Raw genomic sequence first — 12,920 nt, forward strand, 5'->3', positions numbered from 1 at the left:
GTGTACTTTATCTCCATTAGTCTTCACAGTAACCCTGTGAATTAAATACTCTAATCCCTATTTTATAGCGAGAAAACCAAGTCTCGGGTTATACTCCAGCAAGTAACATATTTGGAAATGTCAGTTCACATCACTCCTAAGGATTCTTCTGTGGCTAGAAGACCGGTTTGCAGACCATTATGGAGTTCCCATGTTACACCCCTCTATGCCTTTGACTTTGCTAGTTCAGTAAATGAATTGACTGTTTTTTAAAATATGTTTTTCCCTCTCAGCCAAGGAGTTTTCCTAAATGGTCTAACCTAGTATCCAGATAAGTTTCCTCAAATTATAGCTAGAACTTGAAGAGATAATAGCCATGGTTTTAGTCTACTGATTTTCTTCATTTCACTCAATCTTTTTTGGATCTAGTTAGAGAAAAATGTATTTGTTAGCCTTTCTAGACTTAATGTAAAACCCATAAGCCTTAGGGAGATTTTCAGATTTAAAATAATAGCACTTTTAGGAATAGAAAAAAAATGTCAAAGTTAAAAGGAAAAAAAAACCCCTATTTTCTGTTAAAAATCTGGCCATAAAGCTGCTGTAAAAATTAATGTTGGAATGAACTTTAGAAATCACGTAGTTGAGCTCTTTTATTTTATAGAAGAGGAAACTGAGGCCTAAGGTCATAGAACCCACCCTAATAAAGCATCCTTATATTAGTCATATTTAAACTGTGCTTGTTACGAGATTAAGACATTCTGCCAATAGCATTGAATGGTGGTGATCTTTTCCAAATTTGTGAAAAATAAATTATTCAGTAGTTTCTTTTCACCTCAAAGTCTGTTTATAAGTGTTTAAACATTGATGACCACAGAAAACATCAATGAAAAACTCACCAGCAATCAAAGTATAATATGATTATTAGCTCAGTAACCTGAAGGGATGCATTCGGTGTGTAAACTTACAATTATGATTTCCTTTTGTCAGCTTTTACTTTAATGTAAGTTTTCTTAATTACTGTGATGTTATGTTTTACTACTACAACATTGACCCTCAGGTACTCTATCTTCTGAAGACCTTTGGGAATCCCTGCCTTACAACACACAGATTTCTTAGATTTATCTACCAGCGTCTTAACAAATTAAAAATGCTTTTCTGGAGGCCCCTGAGTGGCTCAGTTGGTTGAGCCTTGGACTCTTGGTTTAGACTCAGTTCCTGATCTCAGGGGTGGTGGGAACTGCCTGCCTGAGGCTCCCTGCTCCTCGTGGGGGGAGGTCTGTTTGGGATTCTCTCCCTCTGCCACTCCCCCAACACATGCACACAGACTCTGTCTCTCAAACATAAGTAAATCTTTAAAAAAATGCTTTTCTCCTACTGTATAAATAAATCACTACTTCACTCAGGTGAAAGATGTAAGCACACTTGGGAACATCCTGAGACACAGTGATCTGAATTATTCATTAACACTTAAATGTGTGTTAAAAAAAAAACCACTTAAATGTGTGTATTTCATATGGGAGATTAAGATTACAATTGACTGTGATGTTCTTCAGTAAGGTTTTAGCCAAAAACTGTTAAATACTCATGCCTAATTAATTTGAATATATATTTAAAAAATTCCTTGAATGCAAATTTATTCTTCAACTTAATTACCAGAGGTTAAAAAGAATATTTGGAAGTCAGCTTTGTGTGTTTTTTATATGCTTTGTTTTTTATTTTTTTAACATTTTATTTTTATGTAATCTCTGCACCCAACATGGGACCCAAACTTAAAACCCTGAGATCAAGAGTCACATGCTTTAGAAATTTAGCCAGCCGGGCACACCTATGCTTTGTTTTGTTTTTTAATGGTTAACCCAGAATTAAAAGAAGTGCATATTCACAGAGACCAGGAATCTGGGACACATAATTTTTAAGTAATTGGGAAGAGGAGAGTTCTGCTGAATAACATCTGGTCCCTTTCTCTGTTGGCATTTATTTAATGTCTCTGAGGTCAGTTCCAATAGCTGCTGGTAACCAGGCAGTTTAAGGTGAGCCAGAAGTAGATAGATCCTCCCGCAACCCAGCTTCCTATATCATTAGAAGGATTTTTTGTTGTCTCAGCTTAAATATCTATAAAATATAGCACATTTAAGTTTTTAGACTCCTTTGAATAGTACCTATATAAGATATACTTAGCTATAATATGTGGACCTGTATTGATATAGAGATCAGAGTTCCTTAACACTGAGATTTTTTCTTTAAAAGGTGGAGCTGATTTGATATGTGTGGCTGATAGAAGAATTGTTTTTTTTTTGTAAAATCTTAATAAAATAAGACTATGGAAATTGTATTTTCCTTTTTCAAATTGGAAAGTATAAACGTTATGATTAACTTAGAGATTTTTATCATTTTAGATTTTTTCGCCCCACAAATATCAGATACTGCTTTGCAGACGATAGCTGACTATATTAGGTAGAACATCGAAGAAACTTTTTAATCACTTTATTATCTTTAATTTTATGGCTATTCCTTATGTTTTTAATAAATTTCATGACTGAACGAAGTTACTGTAACTTCAAGCATTCAACAGTCTAAATTTTTTTTCTCCCCTACATTTCCACCCATTAGAAAGGAGGAGCTATTTGGGGCTGTGAAATCTTGGCACTATCCTTTATTATAATACAGAATAAATAGTAATAAAAGTTTTGTATGTAAATCAGATATTTTTAAATTGGATAATTTTAAATGTAGAAATGGAAGCTGTCAAAAAAAAAAATAGAAGCTGTCAATATAAAAGAATATTGTAATAGTTTATTTTCTTCTGCGCAGAAAAAAACCCTAAGGCAAGTGTAACATGTACTTTCATATTGTTATGCATTGTATAATGTTGATATCTAGAAAAGGCAGCGTTCTGCTTAAGAGAAGATCAATAACTTATATTTATGGCTCTGGAAATGTATCATAGGAAAGGTGGTTTCAAATGGTAGTGACTTAAAATGTTCTAACATCCAAATACTTCATTATGACAATTAACCTTCCAGAGTTCAAATAAAAATATCTTGTCTAATTCCAATATTTCCAAGGTGGGGAGTTCATTTTATTCTTTATTTAAAAAGAAAATACAGAGTTGGATTTTCCATTACCATTAAATAAATATCTATAAATTAATAGTGTTTGACATTATCTGGTACTTTTTTTACCCAATTTTTTTAAAAGTTAGTATGATTATACATTTAAGGAATATTATGATGCAGTAGAATCCTAGACTAGGGTTTGTTCTAACCTCGTTCTACCAATTAAGAATAAAACTTGACTTTAGGGCAAATAAAATACATCATCTTTGGCTTTTTTCCTTCATTTCTAACATGAGAAGACTATTTCTCTAACTTTCTAGGACTTTTGTATAGATCAAATTAAATAATTTGAAAACCATTATGAAAACTCAAAGCATTATAAACAGGAAGATAATAATGTATTATTTTGTGTAAGACTTTCATAGTGTGACTTTTTAGAGCAGAGAAATTTTATTTTCATTTATAATGACTTTTCTAGAGCCTTCTTCAAGCATTTTACATTTATTGTCTGTTTCCTATTCTCTGCTCCCAGTGGGGTTCTCATTAATCTTTCCTTCATTAGTGCTTTCTATATGCCAGGCATTATGGTAAGTATTGAGGATTTTAAATCTCTACCTTTGAGGAACTCATAACCTAGTGGAGAAGAAACATGTATTTTTAAAATTACATCATGGTGCCACCATTGACTGATAGAAAAGTCACCAAAAATCCCTCAAATCAAATCATGGTTTAGACAAAAATATAGTAACTTTCAGTTACCAAGAGCGCACTGTCAAATAGAAATCCTGCTATGATTTGAAATGTAGTAGCCAATAACCACAGTGACTTTTGAAGTCTTGAAGTGTGGCTAGTGTGAACAAGGAACTGAATATTTTATTTTAATTAATTTCAATTTAAATAGCCACACATAGACTTAAGTGAGCTGGATTCCTCTTCTGTCCTAGGGCTGACAAACAATGTTAATCAGCCATTGCCCAGCTGCAGTGAACCATGTGTGGTGAGCATATTCCCATTTAGGTTACTCAGCCTCTAATGATTTAGAGTTGAAAACATATTGTACAATAATTCTAGTAATTCTAGCTTTGTATACTCAGAATTTAAGTTTGTTTTTTTCTTATAACATTGCAGTTTGGACCAGAAAATCCCTTTAGGACACAGCAAATGGCTGCCCCTAGAAATATGCTTTCTGGGTATGCTGAACCAGCTCATATCAATGATTTTATGTTTGAACAGCAAAGGAGAACTTTTGCCACATACGGTAAGGTGATAAGATTTACAGTTTCCAGTTTGACACATTTTTATGTGGATAATCTGTTTTATCTTCTTGCTTTTTAAATCTATTAATCTAGATTTCTTTTTAAAAAGGTAGTGCATTTTCTTAAACACATTTATAAATAGTTATACGAATGGGAAGATGAACTAATATTTTTAGCTATCCTTCTAAAGTTGCTGTGATTTCTGAGTATTAGAAATATTCTGTGATCTTAAAAACAGAATATTCTCTGTTGTGCTTGATAATGAACACTTGTTATCGAATGTCCATTCTATGCAGATTGCTGTTGAAGTTGGTAAATGACTGGATAGTGTTAAGAGATTACTTTTAATTCCAATATTACGTAACAGTAACAGTAGTATAATATAGTAGTATACAACATGGTAGTAGTATAACATACAGCATTATATTAGTTTCAGGTGTACCATATAGCGATTAAACAATTCTATACAGTACTCAGTGCTCATCACAATGAGTGTGCTCTTAGTCCCCATCACCTGTTTCCCCCATCCGCTGTTTCCCCCACCCCCCCCACCACCTCCCTTCTGGTAACCATCAGTTTGTTCTCTATAGTTAAGAGGCTGTTTTTTACTTTGTCTCTTCTTTCTTTGTTCATTTCTTTTATTTCTTAAATTCCACATATGAGTGAAATCATACAGTATTTGTCTTTCTCTGACCAATCTACTTCACTAACATTATACCCCCTAGATCTATCCATGCTGTTGCACATGGCAAAATTTCATTCTCTTTTATGGTGGAGCAATATTCCATTGTATAAGTATTACATCTTTATCTATTCACCTATCAAATGACACTTGGGCTGCTTCCATAATTTGGCTGTTGTAAATAATGCTGCAATAAACATAGGATTACATGTATCTTTTTGAATTATAATTTTCACATTCTTTGGGTAAATAATAGTAGAATTACTGGATCATATAGTAATTCTATTTTTAATTTTTTGAGAAACCTCTGTGCTGTTTTCCATGGTGGCTACACCAGTTTTGTATTCCCAGTGCACAAGGGTTCCTTCCCCCACCCCCACCCCTTCATCCTTGCCAACACCTGTTATTTCTTGTGTTTTTGATTTTAGCCATTCTGACAAGTGTGACATGATACTCATTGTGGTTTTGATTTGCATTTCCCTGATGATGAGTGATGGTAAGCATGTTTTTGTGTGTCGGCCATCTGGATATCTTCTTTGGAAAAATGTCTATTCATGTCTTTTGCCCATTTTTCGTTGGATTATTTGGTTTTTTGGCACATTCTTTTTATCTTGTTATTTACTGATTCACTTTATTCTGTTTCTAGGATCTTATCTCTGAAATGTTTTCTGTTGTTCACTACAGGACATCAGGAAATAGAACGGCCACAGACTCATTGTATAACATAAGTATATTCCTATCAGTGGTAGAATTTAAGAAAGTTAACATGCATACAAGATTGGGAATCTCCTTTAAAAGAAGATGATCTTTGTAATGTCCTTCTTGATATAGTTCCTGGTCACTGATAATCAGATTTGCTAATATTTGGTGGTGCCTTTCTTCTCTCTTTCTATAATCTCATCTGTGTCTTTTTGCCTTTTGTAGTTGTGATTTTCTGTATACGTTAGTTACTTGTGCTAATGTTTCTTTCCCAAAATGGTAATTGAAAAAGAAAACTTAGAGTTTTACAACAGATTTAATAATCACATCTTTAGAAATCAGTAAGTTGTCTTTTTTTTCTTTAGTTTCCTTTGCAGTCAGAATCTGCCTCTTTCCTGTATTTCTTATAGAATTTTTCTGAACAAATTTTTCTGTCCTATCTGCCATTAACTTCCATCATTAGAAGATAGGATCTAAAAAGGTTAAGAAAATAATGTCATATGAAATATATCTATTCATGATGTGTTTTAGTAGCAGTTATAAAAATAGCAGTTATAAACAAATTTTAAACCTTTAGTATAATCCCACTAGACTAAAATATCTGCTCTTAGCATTGATCTTTATTCCTTCATGTTACTCTATACTGTAATTGTTCTATACTGAAAAATTTGCATCTCACCTTTTTATTCAGTGTTCTATCATAAGCATTTTCCAGTGTTCATTTATAATCTGTCCTTTTTAAGAACTATCTAGTATCCATAAATTGGCTATACCATAATTTACATAATTATTCTAATGTTGGAATGTTATTTTTCTCTAATTTTTAGGGAATGATGTAAACTGACTCACTGTAAATTAGTTAAGCATTTAATACACATAGTCTTAGTTATTTATCACAATATATTCTTGGAAACTGGTTGTAAAGACTGTCATATATTAGATCATATATCACCATGACAAGGTTATAATTAACAGTGTGCCAGAAGCTAAGACTGTATACCTCTGAAATCACCTAGAAGGGTTGGATACTTCCAGTCCAAAAAAATGGTTATCAGTGCATTGTACCCATTACTTGTATAAGGGATCCCAAGTAAATATAAAGTATATATTCACATAAAAATCAACTTTATTGCATCATGAGTTTATTATATTCTAGCCTTTAATGAGACAGGCTTTTAAAGACTTTGCTTATTTATTTAGACTTTAGAAAGGACTTAAGCAATAATACAGATAGCTAAGACTACTTCAAAACAAAACAGAAAAGAAAAAGTCCAATTAAGTTTATCTGATACCTATTTTCCTTCTTAAATTATCCTATGGTAAGAGTAAGCATTTAAACCTACTCAGTTGGCTTTAGACTTGGTTTCAAAACTGGGCCTGTTTTTTTTAAATAGCCGGTGTTTTTTCCCTTTCTCTTTAGGAGATAGTGGACTAAGACACAGATTGAACTATTTAATGAGTTAAAGACAAAAGATTAGCTAAAACTATCCAAGAGGTTGTGCTCTAACTTGTTAGCACAGGTTAGACTAGTCACTCCCTTGGTGGGTGGTTTCAGTGTGTTTGGGTTCAGATTCTACACAGTAATACAATTTCTTCCAGTTAAAAGTTCTTGGCTTGCACAAATCACACAGTGGCCAGAGGGCAACTGACCAGTCTATTCATTTTTCAAAATGCCATTGTAGACCTGATAGATGTACTGAGAGACTTCAGGAGCTCTACACTTCAGTGACAGCATATAATTTGGGTTTCCTGGCTGCCTATGTAGCTCAGCCAAAATCCAAATGCCATTAATGAGCTTCAGGGATTGGTACATCATGTCCTGCCCTTCCACATTCCTCTTGGCAATAGTATAAACGTTGTCTTGTAATTTGTTGGAAACAGTGTCAGCATTTAAATGGCATTTCTTAATCTGAAACTGAAGTTCATTTTCATAGGGAATATCCTTCCATGTTGCAAGGAAGACCTGGTGTTCCATTTTGCCATCTTCTACAAAAAAAGCACATTGAGTTGGATGAGGCAGCTGAAGTAGAAGACATCAATATTATTTTTACAGCCACCTGCAGTTTATTCAGAGGTTCCATCATCATGACTGGGGCGCAAGGTGTTGAGAGGCAGGGAGACATCAATGCTCTAGTTTGGCATCAGTGGTTTATGGATAGCTAGAGGAGTGCTGGGGATAACACCAAAGCTGTTCTTGTGAAACAGGATTGCACAGTTTGTCATGTGCTGCAGAGCTTTGTTGGATAAGTTCATTTCCATATAGATGTGCCCTTGGCGGTGAGTAAATGTTCCAGAAGTCTCCAAGCCTTTAGCTTTTACTGTAGGCAACCAGACAGCCTTAGGAGCTACACATCCACCTGGTGCCATGCCTGTCCCCATGGAGAGTTCAGACAGCTTATTCAGACCACCCTTGATCACAGCAGGAATAGGTGAAGGAGCAAAGGTTGCAGGCACTGATGAGGGGATGAAGAATCGTCCCACCAGACTATCCAGTCCTTCTCCTAAGAGATCCACAGCTCCCATCTGCATGGAGGACACCTGTGGCAAATTAACTAGGGGACCAAAGTCAAGATTTAAGATTAAGACCTCTTAGTAGGTCACCTTGGGAGACGATAACCTGAGACTGTTCCAGGTTGGTGGCAGCGGTGGTGCCAACAGGGCTGTCAACGTGCATCAGTGCTCCCATGGTGTATTGGCACGTGTTGGTGATGGATTCCATGACTGCCTTCCACTAAAGCCTTGTGAGGTCAGAGAACCAGTGTGGCAGATTAGCTCACCCAGCAGAGTAGGCTCAAAAAGATCTGTCTCCTCAGACATCAGTGGCTTCTCAGACTACTTCTTTGGGTATGACAGGGTCCATTGAGAGAAGGCACCAATAAATATAGCCCCGGTCTCAAAGGTCAGGAGTATCCAAATCTTTTATTGCCAAACTCAAGACTTGCTCTACCAGCTCCTATATTTCTCTGGTTTCTCGAGAAACAGCTTCACTATGGAAGTAAGCAGAGTGAGCTGCTTTCATCACGAAACCCTCTAGGAAGTTCTCCCATAACTCCTCTGCATTGTCAGTTCTCTCAAAATATTCTCCCACAGGGATCCCTGGGTGGCGCAGCGGTTTGGCGCCTGCCTTTGGCCCAGGGCGCGATCCTGGAGACCCGGGATCGAATCCCACATCGGGCTCCCGGTGCATGGAGCCTGCTTCTCCCTCTGCCTGTGTCTCTGCGCCTCTCTCTCTCTCTGTGACTATCATAAATAAATAAAAATTAAAAAAAAAAATATTCTCCCACAATCCAAATCATAACTGCTCAAGTGTCTGGTTCATCCAGTGAGTCTAAGTTCTCACACAGAGTGGCAATGATACTTTCATACTTGTTGGAGTATTTGTGAAAGATGTCCCTGATGGCAGTAACCTCTTGGACCACACAATTTACTTTGGTCTAGATGAGATCAAGCAACGTACTTACACAACACTCTGCAGATTGCTCCACGTTGATAGCACACCATCCAACGGCCCACACAGCTTTGCGAACAAAGTCAACATCCAACCCTGTGGCATATTCCTTTAAATCTGCCAGAACCTGAGCAGTGTTGCTTGGAATGCCAAATGAATCATGATGTCCAACTTCTCTAGTTTATGATGGATGGATCATTGTACTTCACAAAGAAGACTTAGATGTCCTGCTTCAAGATTTCAGGCCTTTTCTAGAAAGTTACATTGATACTCCTCAGGGCAATGTACTGTACTTTTGGCTCCCCGGACAGCAAAGTGACAAGTGGAGGGGCCAGCTTCTTCAGCAGCATATTGTAGTAGTCCAAGTCCTTAAGTAATAACTCTAGAAATTTCATTAGGACTTTTACTTCTGAAATCACCGCTGCTGAGTTGGCATGAGATAGCCAGTGAGTTACACACTCACAGATGCAGTGAGCCTTCCAGTCATCTTTAGAGTTGTAATTAGGCAGTCTGAAATGAAAGTCTGGCTCCATTCAGTGTACTTATTCAGGGCTGTCAGCAGCTTATTAATGTTCTGTGGGTTCAGATCAAATAGGTTGCTGCTTGGATGAGATTCACTGATTTCAGATAATATTGCTAGAGCATTAGCCACCACCATTGGGTTTGAATCTGCTATGAGATCCCAGAGAGAATCCAGAAATCCCTGATCTTCCACCTCTTGGGCATTGATACCATGGAGTTTTGTCACACAGACTGCTGCTGTTTTCTGAACATAAGGATCTTCATCCTTCAAGCACTTGCAGAGGGGTTCACAGAGATATTCTGTAATCCTGTCTACCTAGATCCACCCCCATTGTCCTGACTGCCAAGACCCAAATTAGAGGACTGGGATCTTCACAGTCCTTCACAAAGCTGTTGACAGCCATGATGGCCATGTCTGGCTGACTCATGGCATAGTTCCTCAAATAGAGAAACACAAGCTTCTTTAATTCCAGATTGTCAGTTTACATCTTGAAAGAGAGAGCTAACATCCTTTCCCCACAGTCATGGCAGCACTCACTTTTCTTCACAGCCTCCTGCTTCTTTTCTTTCCTTTCATTGTTGAGTTCAGCCTTCAATTCAAAGATTTCTCCTTTTTTTTTTTTTTTTTGATTGTGAAATGCTTGGAGTCAGTCATGGTTTTGGATCTTTAATATGCACCAGAGGCAAGGGAGGGGGTGGCGGCAGCAGCCAGAGAACACAGCCCAAGTGGTGTTGTAATAGTTTCCTACACATTACTGAATATAAATCTTTTTAAAGGTCTTGTTATATATTATCAAATTGCTTCCCAAAAGAATTCTCCCAACTTCCATTGCCACCACATGTGCAAGTCCTGTTTCTCTTTACCTGAGATCTATTTGATTGTTTTTCCTTTATGTGGTAATAAAAATATTATATCTTTTTAATTTGTTTCCTTTGGACTACTAGTGAGGTTGAAGATTTTCCACATATTTGTGACCATTCTTTTGCAGATTGTTCTTCTTATTTATACATTGGGATATTAGTATCAATAATCTTAAGGATCTAATAATAAAGTTGGTATTATTAGAGACTTTAGGAAACAAACTGAGGTTTGCTGGGGTGGAGAGGTGGATGGGGGATGGGGTAACTGGGTGATGGGCATTAGGAAAGGCATTTGATGGAATAAGCACTGGATGTTCTATGCAACTGATGAATCATTCAATTCTACCTCTGAAACTAATAATACACTATGTGTTAATTAAACTGAATTTAAATAAAAAATTTTAAAAAGAGCCATTTCAAATAAGACTACAAAGGAAGAAAGTAGACATTAACTGTATTAAAAATATAAAAAGGAAAATAAACTTTAGAAAGATGGATGAGAATATCTCAGAACTAAAATGCAAACAAAAATGCAGACATAGTCACTTACTTGAGACATAGGATAATAGGAAAGTAATTGGACTAAAATTCTATAGTCTTAGAATTCTATCTTGCACTGTCACTGGCTGACTGTAGTAGGGCATATAGCTAAATATTTAACTTCTCTTATTTATAAAGGGAAAATATTGTTGTCCCTTAATTACCTGTGGGAGGCAGTAGTAGTAATGGTGATAATGGCAATAAGGATTTATTTTACCATAGATGATATAGAAAAGCAAGAAAGCGTAAAATCTTGTCCTCAGAAACAAGACTATGGCCAAATGAGTTGAGGATTGGTACTTACATAGGTTATCACAGGAAGTACCAGGGATCTCCCTCCAAATATATACAGTGTCATTTGAATAGACATAAGTCTCTGTCAAGACAGAATTACATTCTAGATAAGTTTATATGATTGAGATGGGGATTTTTAACATCAGATATGTTTGTCTAAATTTTATATAAGCCTTATAAAATCCCATTTAAAAATCTTTTAGAGAACACTGTTCTGTAGATCAAAGAGACAAAAGATAAAATAACTCCTGGGATTTGAACCTGTGATTTCAGAGATTTTACTCCAAAGCTGCTTTTCTGCCATCAAGCTCTCTCTGGCTAAGAACATATTTTAATACTGAAAAAACAACATGCAATTGAGTTAACAGCCAGGTGGTTGGTCCTCTTCTACCATCTCATGAGGATAAATTGAACACCTATATCCTTAGCCTGTTTGAAAAGTATGAGGACAAATCTTTTTCTGTTCCCCAAAAAAGTTCTCTTTAATCTTTAGTTGAAAAAATTAAAGTGTCAACTTTACGTAGACTGTAAACTGATTAATGACCTAGCTCTCTTTTGTAAATATGCTGATTACTAAAACTAATTTTACTAAACAAATATCATGTTATAGCACCCCCCACTTAAGGAAAAATTGATTTGAGTTAATATAGATAGATTTTCTTAAGTCCTCCAAGACCATTGAAGGGGATGCCTGTGTGGCTCAGCAGTTTAGCGTCTGGGGCCCCGGGCGTGATCCTGGAGTCCCAGGATTGAGTCCCACATCGGGCTCCCTGCATGGAGCCTGCTTCTCCCTCTGCGTGTGTCTCTGCCTCTCTCTCTGTGTCTCTCATGAATAAATAAATAAAATCTTAAAAAAAGAAAATAATAAAGACCCCACTGAAGACTGCATTTAAATGGATAGTAGCTACATACTTTCATCACTTTTTAAAGGAGTATATTCACATGCCAGTAAATATTCTTGCTTTCTTGCTTACTTTTCTTACGAAGGAAACAGATACAATGATTTATGAATGTATTATTTTAAAATTGAGAGGGAAGGGACACCTGGGTGGCTCAGGGGTTGAACATCTGCCTTGGGCTCAGGTGGTGACCCCAGGGTCCTGGGATCAAGTACCACATCAGGCTCCCTGCATGGAGCCTGCTTCTCCCTCTTCCTGTGTCTCTGCCCCTCTCTATCTCTCTCTCTCTCTCTCATGAATAAATATATAAAATCTTTTTTAAAAAATAAAATAAAATTGAGAGGGAAGACTGTCTTTACAGAGAATAACATTTTCAAAGTAACAGCTAAGTTTTATATAATTCTTCTTACCCTATTTTTAAATTATTTAATAGTTTCTTCTATAATTTGATAGGCTAAAGCCATGTGTTATCTATTACCAAAAACAAAAAGGAAATTGTTTCTAAACTTTCAAATGTGTGATATACATGTATTTGTAAGATCTTAGAAATTTTGGACTAAAGTTTGATACCTTGACCAGAGAGACTGTTAATGTAATGTCAGTGTGCTAGATTCATCCTATAAGATACTTCTTACTCACCTGAAGTCCTTCATGATCAGCCCTGAGATTTGGGTTAATTGTTGT

The 12,920-nt window shown here is 36.1% G+C and overlaps 1 protein-coding gene and 1 pseudogene across 1 annotated transcript in view; one reads left to right on the forward strand and one right to left on the reverse strand.

Moving 5' to 3' along the window:
* The window catches only part of CDC40 (cell division cycle 40), a 52,299-nt gene that overhangs the window by 15,716 nt on the left and 23,663 nt on the right, over nucleotides 1–12,920 (forward strand). The window contains exon 4 of the mRNA XM_025444934.3: nucleotides 4,164–4,293. Coding sequence (XP_025300719.3) covers nucleotides 4,164–4,293 — 130 coding nt within the window. The remainder of the gene's footprint in view (nucleotides 1–4,163; nucleotides 4,294–12,920) is intronic.
* LOC112658706 (AP-2 complex subunit beta-like) lies at nucleotides 4,863–10,320 on the reverse strand (annotated as a pseudogene).

Source organism: Canis lupus, chromosome 12, assembly GCF_003254725.2.
Source record: "Canis lupus dingo isolate Sandy chromosome 12, ASM325472v2, whole genome shotgun sequence".
Lineage (NCBI taxonomy): Eukaryota > Metazoa > Chordata > Mammalia > Carnivora > Canidae > Canis > Canis lupus.